Source organism: Anomaloglossus baeobatrachus, assembly GCF_048569485.1.
Source record: "Anomaloglossus baeobatrachus isolate aAnoBae1 chromosome 5 unlocalized genomic scaffold, aAnoBae1.hap1 SUPER_5_unloc_17, whole genome shotgun sequence".
In the NCBI taxonomy this organism is placed as follows: Eukaryota; Metazoa; Chordata; class Amphibia; order Anura; family Aromobatidae; genus Anomaloglossus; species Anomaloglossus baeobatrachus.
In genome coordinates, this window is record NW_027441792.1 from 248,631 (window position 1) to 275,157 (window position 26,527).

At 45.8% G+C, this 26,527-nt stretch overlaps 2 protein-coding genes across 4 annotated transcripts in view; both read left to right on the forward strand.

The window, feature by feature from the left end:
• Positions 1-22,783, forward strand: LOC142258908 (gastrula zinc finger protein XlCGF66.1-like). 3 transcript variants are annotated; one of them, XM_075331468.1, is made up of 6 exons: positions 1-60; positions 19,568-19,717; positions 19,847-20,026; positions 20,108-20,231; positions 20,307-20,420; positions 21,614-22,783. In XM_075331468.1, coding segments are annotated over exons 2-6 (498 nt in total). In that variant the 5' UTR covers positions 1-60; positions 19,568-19,639; the 3' UTR covers positions 21,616-22,783. The 3 variants fall into 3 exon arrangements, with proteins under 3 accessions (XP_075187583.1, XP_075187584.1, XP_075187582.1); XM_075331469.1 differs by having other exon boundaries at positions 20,285-22,783; XM_075331467.1 differs by having other exon boundaries at positions 20,307-22,783.
• LOC142258911 (uncharacterized) overlaps positions 1-26,252 on the forward strand; it is a 56,144-nt gene extending 29,892 nt beyond the window's left edge. The window contains exon 5 of the mRNA XM_075331471.1: positions 23,006-26,252. Within this exon, the coding sequence (XP_075187586.1) occupies positions 23,006-23,857 (852 nt within the window). The 3' untranslated portion in view covers positions 23,858-26,252. The remainder of the gene's footprint in view (positions 1-23,005) is intronic.
• The last annotated feature ends 275 nt before the right edge of the window (positions 26,253-26,527 follow it).

Genomic DNA, 26,527 nt, shown 5'->3' on the forward strand with positions numbered 1-26,527 from the left:
ATCACAGGTCCTGTAAGCACAGAGCAGCCATATATCTAGTGTGCGGCTCTGCAGGTGGAGGTAGGTGCAGGGTATTATATATCTAGTGTGCGGCTCTGCAGGTGGAGGTAGGTGCAGGGTATTATATATCTAGTGTGCGGCTCTGCAGGAGGAGGTAGGTGCAGGGTATTATATATCTAGTGTGCGGCTCTGCAGGTGGAGGTAGGTGCAGGGTATTATATATCTAGTGTGCGGCTCTGCAGGTGGAGGTAGGTGCAGGTTATTATATATCTGTGTGCGGCTCTGCAGGTGGAGGTAGGTGCAGGGTATTATATATCTAGTGTGCGGCTCTGCAGGAGGAGGTAGGTGCAGGGTATTATATATCTAGTGTGCGGCTCTGCAGGTGGAGGTAGGTGCAGGGTATTATATATCTAGTGTGCGGCTCTGCAGGTGGAGGTAGGTGCAGGGTATTATATATCTAGTGTGCGGCTCTGCAGGTGGAGGTAGGTGCAGGGTATTATATATCTAGTGTGCGGCTCTGCAGGAGGAGGTAGGTGCAGGGTATTATATATCTAGTGTGCGGCTCTGCAGGTGGAGGTAGGTGCAGGGTATTATATATCTAGTGTGCGGCTCTGCAGGTGGAGGTAGGTGCAGGGTATTATATATCTAGTGTGCGGCTCTGCAGGTGGAGGTAGATGCAGGGTATTATATATCTAGTGTGCGGCTCTGCAGGTGGAGGTAGGTGCAGGGTATTATATATCTAGTGTGCGGCTCTGCAGGAGGAGGTAGGTGCAGGGTATTATATATCTAGTGTGCGGCTCTGCAGGTGGAGGTAGGTGCAGGGTATTATATATCTAGTGTGCGGCTCTGCAGGTGGAGGTAGATGCAGGGTATTATATATCTAGTGTGCGGCTCTGCAGGAGGAGGTAGGTGCAGGGTATTATATATCTAGTGTGCGGCTCTGCAGGTGGAGGTAGGTGCAGGGTATTATATATCTAGTGTGCGGCTCTGCAGGTGGAGGTAGGTGCAGGGTATTATATATCTAGTGTGCGGCTCTGCAGGTGGAGGTAGGTGCAGGGTATTATATATCTAGTGTGCGGCTCTGCAGGAGGAGGTAGGTGCAGGGTATTATATATCTAGTGTGCGGCTCTGCAGGTGGAGGTAGGTGCAGGGTATTATATATCTAGTGTGCGGCTCTGCAGGTGGAGGTAGGTGCAGGGTATTATATATCTAGTGTGCGGCTCTGCAGGTGGAGGTAGGTGCAGGGTATTATATATCTAGTGTGCGGCTCTGCAGGTGGAGGTAGGTGCAGGGTATTATATATCTAGTGTGCGGCTCTGCAGGTGGAGGTAGGTGCAGGGTATTATATATCTAGTGTGCGGCTCTGCAGGTGGAGATAGGTGCAGGGTATTATATATCTAGTGTGCGGCTCTGCAGGTGGAGGTAGGTGCAGGTTATTATATATCTAGTGTGCGGCTCTGCAGGTGGAGGTAGGTGCAGGGTATTATATATCTAGTGTGCGGCTCTGCAGGTGGAGGTAGGTGCAGGGTATTATATATCTAGTGTGCGGCTCTGCAGGAGGAGGTAGGTGCAGGGTATTATATATCTAGTGTGCGGCTCTGCAGGTGGAGGTAGGTGCAGGGTATTATATATCTAGTGTGCGGCTCTGCAGGTGGAGGTAGGTGCAGGGTATTATATATCTAGTGTGCGGCTCTGCAGGTGGAGGTAGGTGCAGGGTATTATATATCTAGTGTGCGGCTCTGCAGGAGGAGGTAGGTGCAGGTTATTATATATCTAGTGTGCGGCTCTGCAGGTGGAGGTAGGTGCAGGGTATTATATATCTAGTGTGCGGCTCTGCAGGTGGAGGTAGGTGCAGGGTATTATATATCTAGTGTGCGGCTCTGCAGGTGGAGGTAGGTGCAGGGTATTATATATCTAGTGTGCGGCTCTGCAGGTGGAGGTAGGTGCAGGGTATTATATATCTAGTGTGCGGCTCTGCAGGTGGAGGTAGGTGCAGGGTATTATATATCTAGTGTGCGGCTCTGCAGGTGGAGGTAGGTGCAGGGTATTATATCTAGTGTGCGGCTCTGCAGGTGGAGGTAGGTGCAGGGTATTATATATCTAGTGTGCGGCTCTGCAGGTGGAGGTAGGTGCAGGGTATTATATATCTAGTGTGCGGCTCTGCAGGTGGAGGTAGGTGCAGGGTATTATATATCTAGTGTGCGGCTCTGCAGGTGGAGGTAGGTGCAGGGTATTATATATCTAGTGTGCGGCTCTGCAGGTGGAGGTAGGTGCAGGGTATTATATATCTAGTGTGCGGCTCTGCAGGAGGAGGTAGGTGCAGGGTATTATATATCTAGTGTGCGGCTCTTCAGGTGGAGGTAGGTGCAGGGTATTATATATCTAGTGTGCGGCTCTGCAGGTGGAGGTAGGTGCAGGGTATTATATATCTAGTGTGCGGCTCTGCAGGTGGAGGTAGGTGCAGGGTATTATATATCTAGTGTGCGGCTCTGCAGGTGGAGGTAGGTGCAGGGTATTATATATCTAGTGTGCGGCTCTGCAGGTGGAGGTAGGTGCAGGGTATTATATATCTAGTGTGCGGCTCTGCAGGTGGAGGTAGGTGCAGGGTATTATATATCTAGTGTGCGGCTCTGCAGGTGGAGGTAGGTGCAGGGTATTATATATCTAGTGTGCGGCTCTGCAGGTGGAGGCAGGTGCAGGGTATTATATATCTAGTGTGCGGCTCTGCAGGTGGAGGCAGGTGCAGGGTATTATATATCTAGTGTGCGGCTCTGCAGGTGGAGGCAGGTGCAGGGTATTATATATCTAGTGTGCGGCTCTGCAGGTGGAGGCAGGTGCAGGGTATTATATATCTAGTGTGCGGCTCTGCAGGTGGAGGCAGGTGCAGGGTATTATATATCTAGTGTGCGGCTCTGCAGGTGGAGGCAGGTGCAGGGTATTATATATCTAGTGTGCGGCTCTGCAGGTGGAGGCAGGTGCAGGGTATTATATATCTAGTGTGCGGCTCTGCAGGTGGAGGCAGGTGCAGGGTATTATATATCTAGTGTGCGGCTCTGCAGGTGGAGGCAGGTGCAGGGTATTATATATCTAGTGTGCGGCTCTGCAGGTGGAGGCAGGTGCAGGGTATTATATATCTAGTGTGCGGCTCTGCAGGTGGAGGCAGGTGCAGGGTATTATATATCTAGTGTGCGGCTCTGCAGGTGGAGGCAGGTGCAGGGTATTATATATCTAGTGTGCGGCTCTGCAGGTGGAGGCAGGTGCAGGGTATTATATATCTAGTGTGCGGCTCTGCAGGTGGAGGCAGGTGCAGGGTATTATATATCTAGTGTGCGGCTCTGCAGGTGGAGGCAGGTGCAGGGTATTATATATCTAGTGTGCGGCTCTGCAGGTGGAGGCAGGTGCAGGGTATTATATATCTAGTGTGCGGCTCTGCAGGTGGAGGCAGGTGCAGGGTATTATATATCTAGTGTGCGGCTCTGCAGGTGGAGGCAGGTGCAGGGTATTATATATCTAGTGTGCGGCTCTGCAGGTGGAGGCAGGTGCAGGGTATTATATATCTAGTGTGCGGCTCTGCAGGTGGAGGTAGGTGCAGGGTATTATATATCTAGTGTGCGGCTCTGCAGGTGGAGGTAGGTGCAGGGTATTATATATCTAGTGTGCGGCTCTGCAGGTGGAGGTAGGTGCAGGGTATTATATATCTAGTGTGCGGCTCTGCAGGTGGAGGTAGGTGCAGGGTATTATATATTTAGTGTGCGGCTCTGCAGGTGGAGGTAGGTGCAGGGTATTATATATCTAGTGTGCGGCTCTGCAGGTGGAGGTAGGTGCAGGGTATTATATATCTAGTGTGCGGCTCTGCAGGTGGAGGTAGGTGCAGGGTATTATATATCTAGTGTGCGGCTCTGCAGGTGGAGGTAGGTGCAGGGTATTATATATCTAGTGTGCGGCTCTGCAGGTGGAGGTAGGTGCAGGGTATTATATATCTAGTGTGCGGCTCTGCAGGTGGAGGCAGGTGCAGGGTATTATATATCTAGTGTGCGGCTCTGCAGGTGGAGGCAGGTGCAGGGTATTATATATCTAGTGTGCGGCTCTGCAGGTGGAGGCAGGTGCAGGGTATTATATATCTAGTGTGCGGCTCTGCAGGTGGAGGCAGGTGCAGGGTATTATATATCTAGTGTGCGGCTCTGCAGGTGGAGGCAGGTGCAGGGTATTATATATCTAGTGTGCGGCTCTGCAGGTGGAGGCAGGTGCAGGGTATTATATATCTAGTGTGCGGCTCTGCAGGTGGAGGTAGGTGCAGGGTATTATATATCTAGTGTGCGGCTCTGCAGGTGGAGGTAGGTGCAGGGTATTATATATCTAGTGTGCGGCTCTGCAGGTGGAGGTAGGTGCAGGGTATTATATATCTAGTGTGCGGCTCTGCAGGTGGAGGTAGGTGCAGGGTATTATATATTTAGTGTGCGGCTCTGCAGGTGGAGGTAGGTGCAGGGTATTATATATCTAGTGTGCGGCTCTGCAGGTGGAGGTAGGTGCAGGGTATTATATATCTAGTGTGCGGCTCTGCAGGTGGAGGTAGGTGCAGGGTATTATATATCTAGTGTGCGGCTCTGCAGGTGGAGGTAGGTGCAGGGTATTATATATCTAGTGTGCGGCTCTGCAGGTGGAGGTAGGTGCAGGGTATTATATATCTAGTGTGCGGCTCTGCAGGTGGAGGTAGGTGCAGGGTATTATATATCTAGTGTGCGGCTCTGCAGGTGGAGGTAGGTGCAGGGTATTATATATCTAGTGTGCGGCTCTGCAGGTGGAGGTAGGTGCAGGGTATTATATATCTAGTGTGCGGCTCTGCAGGTGGAGGTAGGTGCAGGGTCTCTGTTTTTGTGGGATCATTTTCATATTGTTTTGTACATGCAGTTTAACCCCTTTACGACCGCCGTACAGAGTAAAACATTAGTAGTGAAGGGCACTTCTTATATATCGCCGTATTAAAATGGCGGTAAGGTAACAGTGTATACCGCCCCCCAGTGTCGGATAATCTCCGGGGTGTCAGCTAGCAGGGGTAGCGGAGACCCTGGAGATCACGATTCGGGCTGTTTTTCCGCTCCCCGGTCACGTGGTCACCGGTATACAAAGGAGAATCGTGATCACATTGCAGGAAAAGGAAGGGTCGGTAAATAATGATTTATCTCCCCCTGATCACATGTCACATGAGAGATAAATGTCCTCCCTCGCTGCCCCAGTGTGGCAACGTGCCCCCCACCCTCGGTCCACCTCCCCCTTGCCCTCATGATCACCTAACATGTCCACCACATGTGTTGCGCGCCGGCTGCACGCATCCTCCTCCACTGATTTCTGCCTCATCTGTCATGTTCCCGGACCCCTGACATATCAGATGAGGCAAAAAAAAGTCATCCCTGGGCCCCTCGGTACCTCTCTTGCATGTCGATCTCCCGCCACTCCTGCTTCTCCTTGTCATCAGAAGAAATGTCAGCCGCACGCGCAGAGCAGCTCTCAGCCAGCTCTGCACACAGTGACACTGAGTTTACTGCAGCTCACACTGCCGTGCTGTGGACCGTGGGAGTGTGAGTGCAGTATTCTCAGGTCACTGCAGCCACACTGCTCACATGGAGTGCCTGCACCCCCAGAAAATGGAGGATACATTCACTGAGTGTGCCCCCCATATTCTGAAATGAGGATACTAGGAGGTCACTCTGTTGGCTTGGGGTAGTGTGAGTGCAGTATTCTCAGGTCACTACAGCCACACTGCTCACATGGAGTGCCTGCTCTTTCAGAAAATAGTGGATACATTTCCTGAGCGTACCCCCATATTCTGGAAAGTACAGAATAGTCGTGGGTCCTCCAAAATGGATTGCAGCGGACCTGATTTTTTTCTTTTCAATAAATTGGTGAAAGAGGAAATGTATTGAGGAGTGCTTTTTCAAATATTTTCTTGTCATCTTCATTTTTTTTATTACTAACTGGGCTAGTGATGTCAGGTATCTGATAATGAGACTACAACAAAACTGGGTGGTATCCAAATGGCACCAATAATTCCATATTGGTAAATAAGTCAAATATACACTGTGTGCAGAATTATTAGGCAAATGAGTATTTTGATCACATGATAATTTTTATACATGTCGTCCTACTCCAAGCTGTATAGGCTGAGAGCCAAATACCAATTAAGTAAATCAGGTGATTGCATCTCTGTAATGAAGAGGGGTGCGGTGTAATGACATCAACACCCTATATAAGATGTGTTTAATTATTAGGCTATGTGGACACGTTGCTTTTTTTTCAGCGCGGAAAAAAACACACCCTCTGGAGGGGAGAATTGTAAACAATGCTTTTTGAGAAAAACGCATCGAAAACGCATGCGTTTTTCATGCTTTTTTTAGGTGCGTTTTTTAAGACTTGTCAGTGTTAATAAAGTTGGTTGAACACAGAACTTAGGAAAAAAAAACCTGTGATGTCATTTCCTCCTTCTCCACATTCTGTTGGGATAAATGGGAGGGCTTGGAATGGAAGGAGCACCATTTGAATTTTGGAAAAGTTGAAATAAACTTCGCGCACCATGTCACATTAGCAGGGCCCCTTGGGTACCTATATGTCAGAAAACCCTGACAAGTGACCCCATTTTGGAATCTGCACCCCTCAAGGATTTTATTCAGGAGTATATTAAGCATTTTGAATCCACAGCTACTTCACCCAAAATGTTGCTGTAGCAACAATATTCTCACTTTTAGGCTATGTGGCCGTGATCCAGCGACACGGCGTCTAGTACACAGTGTCAGCCTTCCTGCAGAGATGTGAGTGTTGTCCACGGGAGAACGCAGCTGCCCATGCCCACGATTTGGGTTCAGGCTGCTGTGGACTTTAGCTCTATTCTACCTGCAGAGAGCACCCTCGTCTCCACAGCATAAATTGACATGCTGAGGCTCGGGAAGCCACGCCACCGGTCAGTTTATGCTGCGGAGAAAAGAAGCACAGTGGGCATGGGATCTCCAAAAATCCTTCCACTGTGCTCCTACTGCACAACGCAGCGTTATGGACGCAGGGAAAACACTCAGCGCCCATAACGCTGCAAACCCTGATTGTGGGCACACAGCCAAAAAAAGCGTCAATGGATGAATGGATGTCAAATATATACAACGTCCCACCCCCGCCTGCATATTCTAAGCTGGCACCTTTAGTACCTTTCATGTGGCACTAAAGGGTGCCTAGCTTAGTATTTATCAAAAAAAAAAAACTATGAAAAAAATGGCGTGGGGTCCCCCCAATTTTTGATAGCCAGTCAGGGTAAAGCAGACAGCTGTAGCCTGCAAACCACAGCTGGCAGGTTCATCTTGTTTGGTGATCAATTTGGAGGGCTCCGCAGGCTTTTTTTTTTATTTATAAATAAAGAATTAAAAAAAAAAATAACGTGGGGTCCCCCCAAATTAGATCACCAGCCAAGGTGAAGCTGACAGCTGGGGTCTGGTATTTTCAGGGTGGGAAGAGCCATGGTTATTGGACTCTTCCAAACCTAAAAATAACAGGCCGCAGCCGCCCCAGAAGTGGCGCATCCATTAGATGCGCCAATCCTGGCGCTTCGCCCCAACTCATCCCGCGCCCTGGTGCGTTGGCAAACGGGGTAATAAATGGGGTTGATACCAGATGTGTAATGTCACCTGACATCAAGCCCAGCAATTAGTGATGTCATGGCATCTATCAGATACCAGACATAACTAATTGACAGTAAACGAAAGCAAAAAAAAATTACAAAAAATTTTTTATTAGAAAAAACACTCCCCAAATCATTCCCTCGTTCACCAATTTAATCAAAAAATTTGAAAAAAATGGGTCCGCAGAAATCCATTTGGACGTCCCACGTCGGCTCTGGACCTTCTAGAATATGGGGGCACGTTCAGGGAACGTATCCCCCATTTTCTAGGAGGGCAGACCCTCCATTTGAGGAGAGTGGGTGCCAAAAATCTGCATCCACTCTCCCCGGGTCACAGCTGCAGAGTGCGAGCAGCCAGCACAGCTCTCTGAACACAGTGCTGGCTGTCAGCTGCTCTGCTCATGTGACCGCACTGACCGGCGTGTGCTGTGAAGGAGCAGGGGGCCGCGGGCGATCAGCGCTGCGACCGGACAGGTAAGGGGGAATACCGGGGGAAATAGGGGGTGACCTGGCAGGGCCTGGGGGGCATTTTTCTGTCGCATGTTTCAAGGCACATGCGACAGAAATCATAGGAGTAGGTTGCGGCCGGTGCGCTACTGTGCGAGCGGCCATGTTGGATTTTCGGGAGGGGGGTCGGGGCGGGCACTTTGGCGACACCGGGGGCTTTCCAGGACTTTGCCAGGAAGTGAGGTCAACAGGAAACCTCGACCTCACTTCTAGGTAAATTCCTGCGTTCTGGGATGCCGACAAAGCCCGCGGACCGCAGCAAAAAAGCAGCTCACTGCGGTGTAGCTGCGTTCTGACCCACATCATTGATTCAATGGGGGAGAGAACGCAGCCACAACGCACAAAAGAAGTGACATGCTGCTTTTCTTTCCGCACCGATTTTTGGCATCCAAAACGCTGCGTTTAGAAACGCAGCGTGTGCACTGATTTTTCGGCTTTCTCATACACTTTGCTGGGAAAGCTGAACGCATGCAATTTGCCACTGAAATGCTGCGGTTCTAAACGCAGCGTTTCCGCGGTAAAAAGCGCAACGTGTGCACACAGCCTTAGGCAACTTCCTTTCCTTTGGCAAAATGGGTCAGAAGAGAGACTTGACGGGCTCTGAAAAGTCCAAAATTGTGAGATGTCCTGCAGAGGGATGCAGCAGTCTTGAAATTGCCAAACTTTTGAAGCGTGATCAACGAACAATCAAGCGTTTCATGTCAAATAGCCAACAGGGTCCAAGAAGCGTGTTGGGCAAAAAAGGCGCAAAATAATTGCCCACGAATTGAGGAAAATCAAGCGTGACGCTGCCAAGATGCCATTTGCCACCAGTTTGGCCATATTTCAGAGCTACAACGTGACTGGAGTATCAAAAAGCACAAGGTGTGCCATACTCAGGGACATGGCCAAGGTAAGGAAGGCTGAAAAACCACCACCTTTGAACAAGAAACATAAGATAAAACGTCAAGACTGGGCCAAGAAATATCTTAAGACTGATTATTCAAAGGTTTTATGGACTGATGAAATGAGAGTGACTCTTGATGGGCCAGATGGATGGGCCAGAGGCTGGATCAGTAAAGGGCAGAGAGCTCCACTCCGACTCAGACGCCAGCACGGTGGAGGTGGGGTACTGGTATGGGCTGGTATCATCAGAACTTGTGGGACCTTTTCAGGTTGAGGATGGAGTGAAGCTCAACTCCCAGACCTACTGCCAGTTTCTGGAAGACAACTTCTTCAAGCAGAGGTACAGGAAGAAGTCGGTATCGTTCAAGAAAAACATGATTTTCATGCAGGACAATGCTCCATCACATGCATCCAACTATTCCACAGCGTGGCTGGCCAGTAAAGGTCTAAAAGATAAAAAAATAATGACATGGCCCCCTTGTTCACCTGATCTGAACCCTATAGAGAACCTGTGGTCCCTCATAAAATGTGAGATCTACATGGAGGGAAAACAGTACACCTCTCGGAACAGTGTCTGGAGGCTGTGGTGGCTGCTGCACGCAATATTGATCGTAAACAGATCAAGCAATGACAGAATCTATGGATGGTCGGCTGTTGAGTGTCATCATAAAGAAAGGTGGCTATATTGGTCACTAATTTTTTGGGGTTTTGTTTTTGCATGTCAGAAATGTTTATTTCTAAATTTTGTGCAGTTATATTGGTTTACCTGGTGAAAATAAACAAGTGAGATGGGAATATATTTGTCTTTTATTAAGTTGCCTAATAATTCTGCACAATATTAGTTATCTGCACGAACAGATATCCTCCTAAGATAGCCAAGTCTATAAAGACCCCACTCCAACTGCCAAAAATATTAAGCTTTGACATTCATGAGTCTTTTGGGTTGATTGAGAACATAGTTGTTGGTCAATAATAAACAAATCCTCTGAAATACAACTTGCCTAATAATTATGCACACAGTGTGTATATATATATATATATATATATATATATATATATATATATATATATATATATATATATATATATATATATATATATATATATATATAAAATCAGCATTTGTGTGTTGGGAACTTTTTTTGTTGCCATGTTTATTATAATGAGATGCTGCAGTATTGTTAATTCCATCTGGGATTGCCTATATTGTTGGCATTTTTTTCTTCAGGAACCCAGCTTTGTCACTGCTTCAATATGTGCCTTTAATTTTGTTCATTGTAATTACATGCATAGATGAATGTTTGGTTTATTGGGTGCTATTGATTTAGATACAGGAGACAAGTATTACATCTGTTGTCTCGTCTCTATCTGTATAGGCTGGGTCTGTATCAATACATCATTTATTGTATACTGCGGAATTATCCTTGATGTTATATTGATTTTTGTGAGAAGATTCAGTTGTGTATAATCCATTGTCATGGAATGATTTTAAGTGTTTTTAACCCTGTACACACATGATTTTGATACAATAAAAATATAATCTTTTGCACATGTTAATTCCAGCATATATTTGACTTATTTACCAATATGGAATTACTGTTTTTTTTTCTAAATATTTATTTAGAAATAATTTAAAAAAAACAGTGTGGGGTAAACTCCAAATTGCATCACCAGCCAAAGTGAAGCTGATAAGTGGGGTCTGCAGGCTGCAGCTGTCTGCTTTACTCTAGCTGGCTATCAAAAATGGGGGGGAACCCCACGTCGTTTTTTTAAGTTATTTATTTTTTGGCTAACTATAAGGCTAAACAATTTCATGTTCGAGTGATTTTGGGGGTGTTCGAGCTCGAGCTCGAACTTGAGCTTTTTGCTAAAAGCTCGACAGTTCGAGTTACGTTCGAGAACGGTTCGATCACCAAAAGCGTGGCTTTTTACAGCTACAGTGTGCAGGGAGCCATCGCTGGCAGCCTGCGGTAAGCTGGTAACCAAGGTAAATATCGGGTATCCAAGCAAAGCGCTTTGCTTAGTAACCCGATGTTTACCCTGGCTACGTGTGCAAAAATCCCCGAAAGCCACACAGAATCACTTCCGCGTGACTTCCGTCGGCTGCCGCTGCAGTCTGTATCCGGCTCCAGCCCCGCGGCTGCCCATAGCTGCTGTCACTGCAGTGTCAGCATATGCCCGCACTGTACGGTGTCCGCGGCTGCTGTCACTGCAGTGTCATCATATGCCCGCACTGTACAGTGTCCGCGGCTGCTGTCACTGCAGTGTCAGCATATGCCCGCACTGTACGGTGTCCGCGGCTGCTGTCACTGCAGTGTCAGCATATGCCCGCACTGTACGGTGTCCACAGCTGCCCACACTGCAGTGACAGCAGCCGCGGGCATGACAAACGCTGCCGTCAGGAGGTTAGTGAAGTTCCTTACCTGCGGTAATGAAGTCCTGCCCTCCCGACGTCAGCGCTGTCACTGTCCTCCATGGCCGCCGCTTGTCACATCTCCTCTCGCTGCTGACCCGAGACTGTCACTAGCACTAGCAGTGACGTCACAGGCACCCGCGATACTTGGTTGTGAAGGCGGCGGTCATTGAACTCAGTGACAGCTCTGCTATCAGGAGTGCAGCGATCACCGCAGGTAATGTACATCGCTATCCTCCTGACAGCAGCACTTGTCATGCCCTGCAGTGACCTGGGCTGACCTACTGATGTTAGCTCAGGTCACTGTATTGCTCTCCCAGCCAATATGGAACATTCTGTTCTTCATTGACTGGGACATTGACTATGGTATGGATCGTCATCGGAACCCCTTGGATTACACCAGCCTAGATTTGTTTTTCTTTCTAATAAATTGGTGAAAGAGGGAATGTTTTGGGGAGTGTTTTTTAAAAAAAAAAATGTGTTTGTCGTCTATTTTTTTTTTTTTTATTACTGACCGGGTTGGTGATGTAGGGTATCTGATAGACGCCTGACATCACGAACCCCAGGGCTTGATGTCAGGTGACATTACACATCTGGTATTAACCCCATATATTACCCCGTTTGCCACCGCACCAGGGCAACGGGATAAGCTGGAGCGAAGCACAAGGATTGGTGCATCTAATGGATGCGCCACTTCTGGGGTGGCTGCGGCCTGCTATTTTTAGGCTGGGGAGAGTCCAATAACAATGGACCTCCCTAGTCTGAGAATATCAGACCCCAGCTGTCCGCTTTACCTTAGCTGGTGATCCAATTTTGGGGGGATCCCCACGTGTTGTTTTTTTTTAAATTTATTTAATTTAAAATAACAGCGTGGGGTGCCCTCAGTTTTGGATTACCAGCCAAGGTAAAGCTGCCAGTTGTGGTCTGCAGGCTGCAGCCGTCTGCTTTACCCTAGCTGGCTATCAAAAATAGAGGGAACCGCACGTCATTTTTTTTTTTTTAGCTTTTTTTTTTTGGCTAAATACAAGGCTAAGCTCCCCTTAGTGCCACATAAAAGGCACCAAAGGGTGCAAAATTACAAAATGCAGGAGAGTGGGACATTATGTGTCTTTCTGCCATTATAATGACATAAAAGACTGATATGAAGTGTGTGTACAAGCACAGGAAAATCACCAGAGCGCTCTACGCTGTGAAAAGCAGTAGAAAATGGCACTGGAGTGAACATGTGACCGCCTCATGTAAGTTGAAGCTATGGATCCTAGGTAAATTTATTATTTTCCCTCCTTCAGTTTTTTTGCAGTACGCAAAAAAACAGAAGGCACACGGATGACAAACGGATGACATACGGACCATATACGGAACTAAAACGGATGCCACACGGATGCATCTGTGAAAAAAACGGACCGTTTTTTGCGGACCACAAAAACGGATCGGTCGTGTGAATGTAGCCTTATTCTGATCTGCCGTTTATAAACAGCAGGCAGAAAAAAGTGAATAACGCCCCCCAGCATCAGAAAATCTCAGGGGTTTCAGGGGGTAGCTGAGACCCTGGAGATCATGATTCAGGCCGGTTTTTCCCGTACACCGATGATCACGTAAATGACAGCGCCTGTAAAAAATTATTTATCTCCCATCTGGCATGAACAAACATGTCAGATGAGAGATAAATCTCCTCCACGGTCCCCTCCGGTCCCCCGGTGTCGCCAAAGTGCCCCCCCTGACCCCCTCCCGGAAATCAAAGATGGCCGCGCGCACAGCAGCGCACCGGCCACATTCACCCTACTCCTCTGATTTCTGTCGCATGTGTCATGGCAAACTCCTCCCCAGGCCTTGCTAGGTCACCCCCTATAACACCACCGGTGTTCCCCGGTGTCCCACGGTACCTGTGCAGCGTTGATCCCCCACGGCCCCCTCCTTCACAATAGACGCCGCAGCTCAGCTTCCTGTGTTCAGACACAGTGAGTGCGGGAACCATGCATATGTAAGCAACTGCAATGCCCTGCTCATGAGGTAAGGAGCATAGTTGATCAGGAGAGCTATACTACATTTCCAAATGGAGGTATTTGATTTTATAGTTGCCCTGCTGAACGACTACCAAACATGAGAGTCCATTATACGCCACAAGAAAACATATCTAAATAGCGAGCTCTGTTGTTTAGTATTCATTCAGCTGAATAACTGGACTTAAAGGGGTATTCCATCTCCAAGATCCTATCCCCAATATATAGTAGGTGGAATAGCAATAATATCAGCAAATACCAATATTTAGAAATGTAGAATAGTTCTCCTTATTAGGCATGCTCTTACCTCATGAGCAGGGCATTGCAGCTTTGGTAGCAACAGTTACGACATGGACTCTGCTGCTGTGGACCCGGGGAGAGTGGGTGCAGATTCATTGCAACCACACTCCTCACATGGAGGGTCTGCACTCCTAGAAAATGGGGGATACGTTCCCTGAGCGTGTCCCCCCATATTCTAGACGGTCCAGAGTCGTCGTGGGACCCCCTTATTTTTTTTCCTTACAATAAATTGGTGAAAGAGGGAGTGTTTTGGGGAGTGTTTTTTCAAATACATTTTTATTTGTCTATTTTTTTTGTTAGTACTGACAGTTTGTGATGTCGAGTATCTGATAGATGCCATGGCATCACAAACTGCTGGGCTTGATGTCAGGTGACCTTACAGCTGGTATCAACCCCATTTATTACCCCGTTTGCCACTGCACCAGGGCACGGGATGAGCTGGGGTGAAGCGCAGGATTGGCGCATCTAGTGGATGCGCCAATTCTGGGGTGCCTGCGGCCTGCTATTTTTAGGCTGTCAAGGACCAATAACTATGGACCTTCCCACCCTGAGAATACCAGACCACAGCTGTCCGCTTTACCTTAGCTGGTGATCCAATATGGGGGGACCCTACATTTTTTTTGTAATATTATTTATAAAATAATTATAAAAAAAGAGCCTGGGGTGACCTCCACATTGGATCCCCAACCACGGTAAAGCTGCCAGCTGTGTTTTTCAGGCTACAGCAGTCTGCTTTACCCTAGCTGGCTATCAAAAATGGGGGGACCCCACGTCATTTTTTTTTTTTAACTATTTTTTTAAATAAAAAAAATTAATGGGCTTCCCTGTATTTTGATTGCCAGCCAAGGTAACGCCAGGCAGATGAGGGTGGCAACCCGTATCTGTCTGCTTTATCTGCGCTGAGAATCAGAAATACCGTGGAGCGCTACGGTATTTTTTTTAAAGATTTATTTTTACAGCACTGTGATGTCAGGCAATCAAAATACCGGCGATGCTCTTTTTTTTTTTTAGTTGTTTAAATAAATAATTAAAAAAAAAATATATGGGCTCCCTCTGCATTTTTTGTATTGCTAGCTAAGAGTAATCCAAGCAGCTACTAGCTGCTAACCCCCACTGCTTGGTGTTACCTTCACTGGCAATGGAAAATCCAGGGAAGCATTTTTTATTTTTTTTGTCAAAAAACTACAAAAAAAATGACGTGAGCTTCACCATATTTTTGTATGGTAGCCAGGTACAGCAGGCAGGTACTGCCCCCAACCCCCAGCTGCCTATTTGTACCCGGCTGGGAACTAAAAATATAGGGAAGCCCTTTTTTAATTATTTCATGAATTTCATGAAATAATTAAAAAAAAAACGATGTGGGCTTCGTCCCATTTTTTGTCCAGCCAGGTACAGCTAGGCAGCTGGGGATTGGAATCCACAGCACAGGTTAGCCTGAGCTTTCTGGGCCCCTCTGCTGCGAATTGAAGTCTGCAGCCGCCCCAGAAAATGGCGCTTTCATAGAAGCGCCATCGTCTGGCGCTGTATCCAACTCTTCCAGCTGCCCTGGTGACGGGTGGCTTGCTGGGTAATAAGTTAATACTAGCTTTGTTTTACTAGCTAGTATTAAGCCAGAGATTCTTAATGTCAGGCAAGTTTGACCCGGCCATTAAGAATCTCCAATAAAGGGTTAAAAAAAAAAAAAGACACCACACAGAGAAAAAGTACTTTAATAGAAATAAATACACAGACACACTTAGAGACTCCATCTTTATTACTCCCTGTCAGCCCTCCACGATCCATGGTCTTCTGTCTTCTTTCTGCTTCAACCCATGCAGCTCTGCTCCATCAGCAGCACTGCATGGGAGGAAGACGCTGCTGCTCCTTGTGCAGTCTAGTCACTTCGTGAGTGAGCAGAGGCTGCTGGCTGTAAGCGGTTACGTCACTGCTGACAGACAGGTTACCATATCAACGGTGCTCCAATCACGTGATTCCCGATGCCGCTATTTACCGGCTGTGACAACTAGTTCCTGCATGTGGCTGACTTTGTAAAGAGCGCCCACATGCAGGAACGGGGAGTCGACCATGTGCCAGAGCATTTTGCCGGTACATGGACATGCTCAAACGAGCACCGCGTACCGGAGAAATGCACTGACAGGACCTAGCATGATGTCATAGCCATGTGACCAGTCTGTAGCCAATGAGATAATAGACACGCGACTGGTCACATGCTATTTTGACGTCATGATAGGTCCTATCATCAGTGCTGGTTACCGGGAGAACGCAGCGATTATCGGAAGGAAAAGCGGCGGGAGACAGAGTGCAGGACGCGTCGCGGGGACCTGTAAGTGTTATGGCAATGTTTATTAACTGTATGTGTACATGTATAATGTGTTTTTATGTGTTTGTCTGCCATTGGTTTCAATGGGGCTCAAGAGGTTCGTTGAACGGTTCGCCAAACCGAACTCGAACGGAGCCTCCGTTCGACGAACCAACTGAACTCGAGTCTTCAGAGGCTTGCTCATCTCTACTAAACACCCTTTAGTGCCACATGAAAGTCACTAACTAAACGGTGCCAGCTTAGAATATGCAGGGGGGTGGGACACTCATCTATGTGTGTTTTACCTCTGTCTATCTATCTATCTATCCATCCATCCATCCATTCATACTAGCTTTTTAGGCTATGTGTCCATGATCAGTGTTTGCAGCGTTTTGGATGCAGAGTGTTTGGACTGCGTCCAGAACGCTGCATTGTGTAGCACAAGTGCAGTGGAAGGATTTTTGGAAATCTCCTGCCCACTGTGCTTCTTTTCTCTGTAGCATAAACTGACTTGTGGCGTGGTTTCCTGAGCCTCAGCATGTTAATTGTTTGCTGTGGAGATAAGAGTGTTCTCTGCAGTGACACTATAGCTATGGACCACAGCGCACTGAACCCGGATTGTGGGCACGGGCAGCTGCGTTCTTCCATGGACAACATTCATATCTCTGCAGGAGGGCTGGCACTGCGTCCTAGACACAGTGGCGCCGGATCGTGGGCACATAGTCTAAAAGTGAGAAATTTGCTGCTTCAGCAACATTTTTATGAACTACCTGTGGATTCAAAATGCTTACTATACCCCTGATTAAAATCCTTGAGGGGTCTAGTTTCCAAAATGGGGTCACTTGTGGGAGGTTTCTGCTGTTTAGGTACCTTAGGGGCCCTGCAAATGCGACATGGTGAAAAAACAAAAAAGCTAGCACTAAATGTGCACTACAGCACTAGAAAATTCCAACTGTACTTTTTATAAATTTGAGACTTTTGGCAAAAAATTGCAATTTCTTGAGCTACCCCGCCACGTCACGGCAAATCTCTATTGGGGCAGTCCTACGCTAAAATATTTTTATAAAATGTGCCAAACGGCCTCACATATGAAATAGCAGAACTGCTCTTAGCAGCACTCACCTGGTCTATTTCAATCCCGTACTCGTGACTGAGTCATGGCTGTGGGCGGGACAGGTCCAAGCAAATGCTGCATGAAGTAAATAGCCTGTGGACAGGGCCTGATGACTGAATGTGAACAGTCACCAACCGTCAAAATCTAGATAGGTGGGATATATATATATATTTTTTGGGGGGGGGGGGTTTTACAGGTTTTTAGCAACAAAAATAAAACCAATATAATACACTGCAGTGTGGAGCTAAGATGTGAATACACTGAAAAGCACCAACAAAAATGGTAAAACGTGGCATCGAAGGGCGTTACGGAAAGGGTTAATGACTCCACACTGTATTGTGATTGTTTTACATTTGTTGTTAAAACGGAAAAAAAAAATACAAATAAGAAACCGACTTCAGCCCTGAATAAGAAACTGGACCAATAAGAAACCAACTTCAGCATCGAGTTTTTATTGCTGATATTGAGCGATACTGGTGAGAAAATAAGGGAAATGTCTGTTATTACCATATACCGTATTTTTCGGATTATAAGACACACTTTTCCTCTCAAAACTTTGGGAGAAAAATTAGGGGTGTTTCTTAAAATCTGAATATAGCATCTGTGTGGCCGGTGGTTGGCATCTTTGTGGCTTGCGGCGTGTATCTGTACGACCGCCATCCTTGTAGCAGGCAATGGCAGGCATCTGGGCAGCCAAGGACGGGGAGTACTTCAACTAATGGTGCCCAGAGTCGCTGCATGCACAGATGGAGATCTCAGCTCAAGCTGTCATTAGCGCAGGCGCCGCCATTTCTTTGACGCCCCAGTGCAGAGAAGAGCAGAGCCCGATGCCCCAGGAAGAGCAGAACCCACAGTACCAGGATAGAGTAGTGCCACAGCCCGCAGTGAGTATCTGGGTCCTCCTCTGCACCACCCGCAGCATCGCCTACTCCAGCACTGCCCTTGCCTCCTGTGACCACCGCTGCCACACCCCTCCGGTAAAACACCACCGGGTTATAAAACGGACCCCATGTTTTTTTTCTTGTTTTTTTTCTCTAAATTTGGGGTGCGTCTTATAATCCGGTGCATATTAAAAAATGAAAAATACAGTATATACCGCTCAGCATTAGAACCTGCTGTCAGTTAGTACCGAGAGCACGTATACAACCACTGATCACTGTATACTGAGCAATAACTAAAACCTCATCGGGGCCATCCCTATGACTGAAAGCCGGACACTGTCATATTATATGTTTATTGTATGTTTATGACCACATGTAAATATTTCTTAGCTATTTTGTAACACTTATTATTTTGTATATATGGCTGTTTTCTTTACCTGATTGGAGCTAATAAGATTTGGATTGACAGTGGTATCGTCCTATAGTTCACACATTCGGGGGGAGGGGGTTAGTTCTGTATTTAAATATTTGTTATTTTCATCTTACTTCTTTTATAACTGGGGCTGATATAATGACTCAGCAGTGATGACATAACCTTTGTGTATGAGGGAGAAGGCACCATCAGTTTTTTCTACACTGTTTCCATGAAATCCTGAAAATAAGCCCTAGTAGGATTTTTGGGGCTTTTTTGAGTATAAAGCCCTTGTTCTGACCTCCCTACATGGGCCCTGAGGCGTGTGAAGCTTGACAGGGAGATAAACCTTTATCCACCATAGCTTAATAAGGAGACTGTTGCTTGAAGTCTGTTTTTATTACACATTGGTAAATGTGTTTGGTGAAACTAGGACCTGAACTTGACTTAAACTTCATTTGAAGTCATTAATTGGGCAGTTTGCATCTCCACCCACATGCAGCCATAAACAGTTCACGTCCATAGGAGAGTTGGTTAGTTTATTTTCTATTTTTTTTTTTTTTTTTTGGGGGGGTGCACACTACTTCCGATCATGCTGTTGTTACCCCCAGTGCAAGCCGATAAACACTGCAAGCTGCTCGCACCGGGATGAGCACCGAGCGTACCCGAGCACGGCGATAATCGCGAGAGTGGTTTACATATGTAAAGCATCCACTCTGAGTTTGTACCGGACACTGAACTTCAGGTTCACTCATCTCTAGTGGTGAATAAAAATCACTTTTCTAGAAAAAATCAGTTTGCGTCGCCATTTTCTGACATCGGTAACATTATTCTTTATGCGTCGATGGAGTTGAGTGAGGACTTGTTTTTTCCTTGATGAGCCGACATTTTCATTAATACCATTCTAGGTGCAATATGGATAATTCATCACTTTTCATTGTATTTATATTGCTATAAAAATAATGTTCTACTTTTATCAGTCAGTTTTACTACTTATATAGCACATTTCATGTAGATATTTTTTTCCTACTCAAGTGATATCTCACCTCCCTTATTATCTGCAGTATGTTACATATGGGCTCATCTCCTTCCCATTCAGGTCCTGATAATTTCAGATCCTCTCAGTGGTTTTAATCTATATAAGAGAATTCTCCTGATTTCCCCGTGAAGGATGGATATGGACAGGGACAAGATGGCGGAGAGGATACTACACCTCACCCTAGAGATCCTCTTCCGGCTTACTGGAGAGGTGAGAGATTCTGATGACGTCACATTACATCATTCTTATCTATGGGAATAACAGATGGACAGAACTGGAGAGGTGAGGACTCTGGAAATGTCTGTAGTGAGATTTATTACTGTGTCTCTCCATAACCAGGATTACACAGTAGTGAAGAAGACCTCTAGTGAGCGCTGTCAGGCCCCTGTATCTGAGGGATGGGGAAGACCCCTGAGTCCAATCACGGGGCCTCCATCTCACCCCCCGATACATGAGGACATCAATGACCAGAAGATCCTAGAACTCACCTACAAGATGATTGAGCTGCTGACTGGAGAGGTGACACTGCTGGGAATGCTGGGACATTATACAGTAACGCTATGAAGGGATCGGGGGTGACGGTATCATTGTATGTGTCAGGTTCCTATAAGGTGTCAGGACGTCACCATCTATTTCTCCATGGAGGAGTGGGAGTATTTAGAAGGACACAAAGATCTGTACAAGGACATCATGATGGAGGTTCCCCAGCCCCTCACATCACCAGGTAATAGACAGGAGTAAATACACACGGCCTATAATTATCTGTATTGAATTCAGTCCCTGTATGTGTCTCCTCCAGATCTATCCAGTAAGAGGACAACACCAGAGAGATGTCCCCATCCTCTTCTCCCACAGGACTGTAACCAAGAAGATCCCGATGTTCCTCAGGATGTGTTTCCTCCAGCTCTATCCTGTAAGAGATATCTACTCATGTACTTTCTGCACTTATTTTGTATTTACATTTTTAGACTTTGCTCTGTTTTTTTTCAGCTGTATTTTCTTTGCTTCTGATTCTTCTGCTGTTTGTTTCTAGTCCCTTCTCTATGTTGTTGTGAAGGCAACTCAAAGACCTGCAGAGGGTTCGTGAATACCCTATTTCCCTGAAAATAAGACCTACCCCAAAAATAAGCCCTAGTATGAATTTACGGGATTTGTGGAGAATACTTGAAAAATAAGCCCAACTCCAAAAATAAGCCCTAGTTACAGTCAGGGCCAGCTTTGGGAGCAATTTTTCAGGCACTCCACTGTCTTAGGAACCCCATCAGTGTTATTCTGGGACGTCTGATGACTTCAAACTCATGTGACATGATGTAACGAAAGGTCTACTAATTGCAGGAGTCTAAGGGGTACTTTGCACGTTGCGACATCGCTACTGCGATATCGTCGGGGTCAAATCGAAAGTGACGTACATCCGGCGCCGGTAACAACGTCGCAACGTGTAAAGCCTAGATGCGCCGATAAACGATCGCAAAAGCGTCTTAAATCGGTGATCTGTGTAGCGTCGGACATTTTCATAATGTCGCACCAATAAGAGATACGATGTTGTTTCTCGTTCCTGCGGCAGCACACATCGCTGTGTGTGAAGCCGCAGGAGCGAGGAACATCTCCTTACCTGCCTCCACCGGTTATGCGGAAAGAAGGAGGTGGGCGGGATGTTTACGTCCCGCTCATCTCCGCCCCTCCGCTTGTATTGGCCGCCTGCCGTGTGACGTCGCTGTGACGCCGCACGACCCGACCCCTTAGGAAAGAGGCGGGTCGCCGGCCAGAGCGACGTCGCAGGGCAGGTAAGTTCGTGTGAAGCTGCCGTAGCAATAATGTTCTCTACGGCAGCTATCACAAGATATCGCATGTGCGACGGGGGCGGGTACTATCGCGCTTGGCATCGCTAGCATCGGATAGCAATGTCGCAGTGTGCAAAGTACCCCTAAAGAACTGAAAAGAAGACAGGCTGGCATGCAGGACTGGCATTAAGGGAAAGGGAGAACAAAGTGGGCAATTTCACAGGGCTCCCATTCTCCTAGGTGCCCCAGTGTTTATATGCCGATTATAGGACTGCTTAAAAACCTTTTCGACATCACGTCATGTGACCAAAGGTCTTAATTGCAGGAGTATAAAGGTGAAGAGGAGACAGGCTGGTGTGTGTGTTCACGCCAATTTTAATCAGCTTTGCCAAAATGAGCAAAGCTCAGCCAGAACAAGGGTGTGATGACACGGTTTCTCTAATTCATACCAAACTGGGACATTCCTATGCCAAAAATCTCACTCCAGTCCCTGACGTAATTTTCCAGTGTACATCGCCACAATCGTTGTCCCGGACAACCCCGTTAAATATCTGGTATCTGTCTGTAACTTTTATTTTCGAAAAAAAATCTCTGAAAATGTCTATGTTGTGGATCACTGTTGCAAGGAGATTTTTGCAGGGTTGCCAACTGTCATGGCGGTGTCAGGATCTATGGAAATTATAGCTTCTTATACATTGCATGTTAACTTCTCTGATGTCTGTGAGCAGCGCAGGGAGACACAGGCGTCGAACCACAGACTTAGGCAGGCTAACAAGAGTTATTCTCTGCGGGGCTGCTTGTTAATGTCTTTGATCACATGCTGTAGAGTAGAAAGTATCATTTGCTCCCCCTCCTGTATATGCTGGCTGGACTATTTCATTAATGCCAGCTATAGCTTACCTATACTGATCTGGTCAAGTGTTGTGATCCAGACTTACGGGTGGTTGTTGTGCATTATTACTGTGAGCTGTTGTGGTGTTAACCCTTGTTGTCTTTTTATTGCTGCTTTCCTGCTGTTTCTTTTCTCCTTAGTCTTTCACTGTTTGTTTCTGTGAGTTTGCGATGTGTTTCATCTGTCTTAATCTGTGTTTCCCGTCTGTCTTATTCTGTTTCCATCATATTTCTGCCCCTTCCTTCCTCTGGGGATTACAGATTAGATCTCATCAGCAGAATAGTAAGGCACGAGACTCCAGCATCTCCATCTTCAGGGGTATTCCAGAGGTTAGGAATAGCTTAGGGTCCTCTAGCGTGAGGGACAGTATAGGAGCCCCCTGTCCCTCATTATCCTGCAGTCACATTGTGACAATCAGTCAGATTATTTACTGTAGCACATTCCAGAGAACTGGTGCTAGGAATGGGAGATCTGAATTAACGAAGAAGTAACAGATGTCAAAATTGGCCAACAGATTAAGAATACATTTTTTTCCTAATTTAATTTCTGATGTTATGGTTTAAAAAAATAAATGAACTTTCAAGATAATATGATTAAAAAATAATAACATACTGTTTATTTTTAGCACATGACTGTATTGGGAGTTCAGATGGATCTCTAATATCTTCAGAATTTATAACCGATAATGACAATATCACACATAATACATATGAAGAACATGATGTTGTCCCAAATTTACCTCCAGTCCTTCTTCGGAAAGCTCTGTCATCTGATCTTTTCAAACAAGACCAAAATTCCAATCATCAAAAAACTCTCACTGGGGAGAAGCCATATTCATGTTCAGAATATGGAAAATGTTTTATGCAGAAATCAAAACTTGTTGGGCATAAAAGATCTCACTCCGGGGAGAAGTCATTTTCATGTTCAGTGTGTGGGAAATGTTTTATTCAGAAATCAGATTTTGTTAGGCATCAGAAAATTCACACAGGGGAGAAGCCATTTTCATGTTCAGAGTGTGAAAAATGTTTTAGTCAGAAATCAAACCTTGTTACACATCAGAAAATTCACACACGGGAGAAGCCATTTTCATGTTCAGAGTGTGGGAAATGTTTTATTCGGAAATCAGAACTTGTTGGACATCAAAGATTTCACATCGGGGACAAGCCATTTTCATGTTCAGAGTGTGGAAAATGTTTTATTCAGAAATCAGACCTTGTTAGACATCACAAAATTCACACAGGGGAGAAGCCATTTTCATGTTCAGAGTGTGGCAAATGTTTTATTCGGAAATCAGTCCTTGTTAGACATCACAAAATTCACACAGGGGAGAAGCCATTTTCATGTTCAGAGTGTGGCAAATGTTTTATTCGGAAATCAGAACTTGTTAGACATCAGAAAATTCACACAGGGGAGAAGCCATTTTCATGTTCAGAGTGTGGGAAATGTTTTATTCAGAAATTAGAACTTGTTTGGCATCAAAGATCTCACACAGGGGAGAAGCCATTTTCATGTTCAGAGTGTGGGAAATGTTTTATTCGGAAATCAGAACTTGTTGAGCATCAAAAATTTCACACCGGGGACAAGCCATTTTCATGTTCAGAGTGTGGAAAATGTTTTATTCAGAAATCAGTCCTTGTTAGACATCACAAAATTCACACAGGGGAGAAGCCTGTGTGAAAAGGCTCCACCATGAGTGGTTCTAACCACACAAGGGGTTTCACCAACAGTAGATATAAGAAGACTAGGTTTCAGCAGTTCAGTAGCATTCTACGGATCCTAGTGTGTCATCTCCAATACTAGTCAGTGTTAAAGACAATAGTTCACAAAACATTGACCAAGCGATCCCTCCTGTACGGACCACTAACTACCCCCCTACAGTCCATGAGAAACACTCATATCTTCCTCCTTCTATTGAGGTTAATAAAATACACATTTCTTCTTCTATTGCTCCTATCACTACTAATACAACGCTTATGGGGACAAATACTCTGTCCTCGGATGGAAATAAGGTTTTTCATACCAATACAGACAAATTGAACACTGATACAGAACAGGATTTGGCTATCATTCAGACGCGAATCGATAAATTGAGGAAAGAGATCTGTGGTTTCTTTGATGGCAGCTAATTCCAGCTCCTTTAAGGAGATTGGAATAGTTGACTCTGTATCTAAAGGCCCCGTTACACGCAATGACATATCTAACGATATGTTGTCGGGGTCACGGAATTCGTGACGCATATCTGGCGTCGTTAGCGACGTCGTTGCGCGTCACAGCTCCGAGCGAGTGTTAACGATCAAAAATACTCACCTTATCGTTGATCGTTCATTTCCAAAATCTCGTTGGTCGTTATGGACGTAAGTTGTTCGTTGTTCCTGAGGCAGCACACATCGCTACGTGTGACACCCCGGGAACGACAAACAACAGCTTACCTGCGTCCTCCGGCAATGAGGTGGGCATGTCGTTAATGCGGCTGTTCTCCGCCCCTCCACTTCTATTGGTCGGCCACTGTGTGACGTCGCTATGACGGCGCACGAACTTCCACCTTAACGAAGAGGTTGTTCGCCGCCCACAGCAACGTCGCTAGGAAGGTAACTATGTGTGGGTCCTAGCGATATTGTGCGCCACGGGCAGCAATTTGCCCGTGACGCACAAACGACAGGGGCGGGTGCTTTCACGAGCGACAGCGCTAGCGATGTCGGTGCGTGTAAAGCCCCCTTAAGCCTCTGGCATCTGATAGAAATATTAACCCTCTAGTATCTAATACATGTAGCAATACTTCATTTGATTTGCTTGATCTCACCATTCATGATAATACAGAGGATTTTACTGCAATCCCTGGTTCATCCTCTACTCTACCTGATCATAAAAAACTTATCACTATTGATAATTGCACTAATGCTGCAACATTGGTGCTTTTTTTACCCAAGGCCACCCCCGGTCAGAACAATGGGATAACCAATTATCTAACTCCCAAGTCGGTAAAAAAAAAAAAAAGCGTTACAGAGGGACCAGAGCTGGAGCCAAGACAAAGATAAAAATGGAAAAAAGTTCATCTGCTGGATGCTTAAATAAGACAAATAATATATTTCATCTTTCAGATTATACACCTACTGCTGAAATTTCTTTACTTAATAAGGGCCTTTCTTTTTGTCCCACTTTTAATAAAAAATAATTTGATTTATTTACCGATCTACAGACATTTATTAGAAAATTGACTCTGCAGAGACACTATACCATTATGGCGGGTAGGGCGACATCCAATAGTGCACTTTCAGGTGATTTAGTCACCGATCAATTCTTACACACTGACCTTAGAAGGACCTCTCATTTTTATCCTACGGAAAGTAAAGGACACAATTTACACACATTCTGTGAAATGGTGCTTCAGGATTTCAACCTGTTAAAAACCCGATGCGGAAATATTCCTTATAACTTATCCAGATCTGAAAAGAGGGCATTAAACTCTCAAAAAGGGAATAATGATATCATCAGACCAGTTGTAAAATAATGAGTTTATTAAAAATGATTATTTGAACTCATTAAATACAGGCCTTTAGCTTGTATGAATGTATAGACTCCTCATCCCTAAGACGTGTGTTTGTGAGTTTGAAGAATTTCTAGCCAAAGCACCTGACATGATAAATCGCTAACTGGCTGACAGCCAGTGCTATTCTTCATCTGGTCTCTTAGCAACGGTCTGTGATTAGCCATGAACAGCTTATATACAGTTAGGTCCAGAAATATTTGGACAGTGACACAAGTTTTGTTATTTTAGATGTTTACAAAAACATGTTCAGAAATACAATTATATATATAATATGGGCTGAAAGTGCACACTCCCAACTGCAATATGAGAGTTTTCACATCCAAATCGGAGAAAGGGTTTAGGAATCATAGCTCTGTAATGCATAGCCTCCTCTTTTTCAAGGGACCAAAAGTAATTGGACAAGGGACTCTAAGGGCTACAATTAACTCTGAAGGCGTCTCCCTCGTTAACCTGTAGTCAATGAAGTAGTTAAAAGGTCTGGGGTTGATTACAGGTGTGTGGTTTTGCATTTGGAAGCTGTTGCTGTGACCAGACAACATGCGGTCTAAGGAACTCTCAATTGAGGTGAAGCAGAACATCCTGAGGCTGAAAAAAAAGAAAAAATCCATCAGAGAGATAGCAGACATGCTTGGAGTAGCAAAATCAACAGTCGGGTACATTCTGAGAAAAAAGGAAGTGACTGGTGAGCTTCGGAACTCAAAAAGGCCTGGGCGTCCACGGATGACAACAGTGGTGGATGATCGCCGCATACTTTCTTTGGTGAAGAAGAACCCGTTCACAACATCAACTGAAGGCCAGAA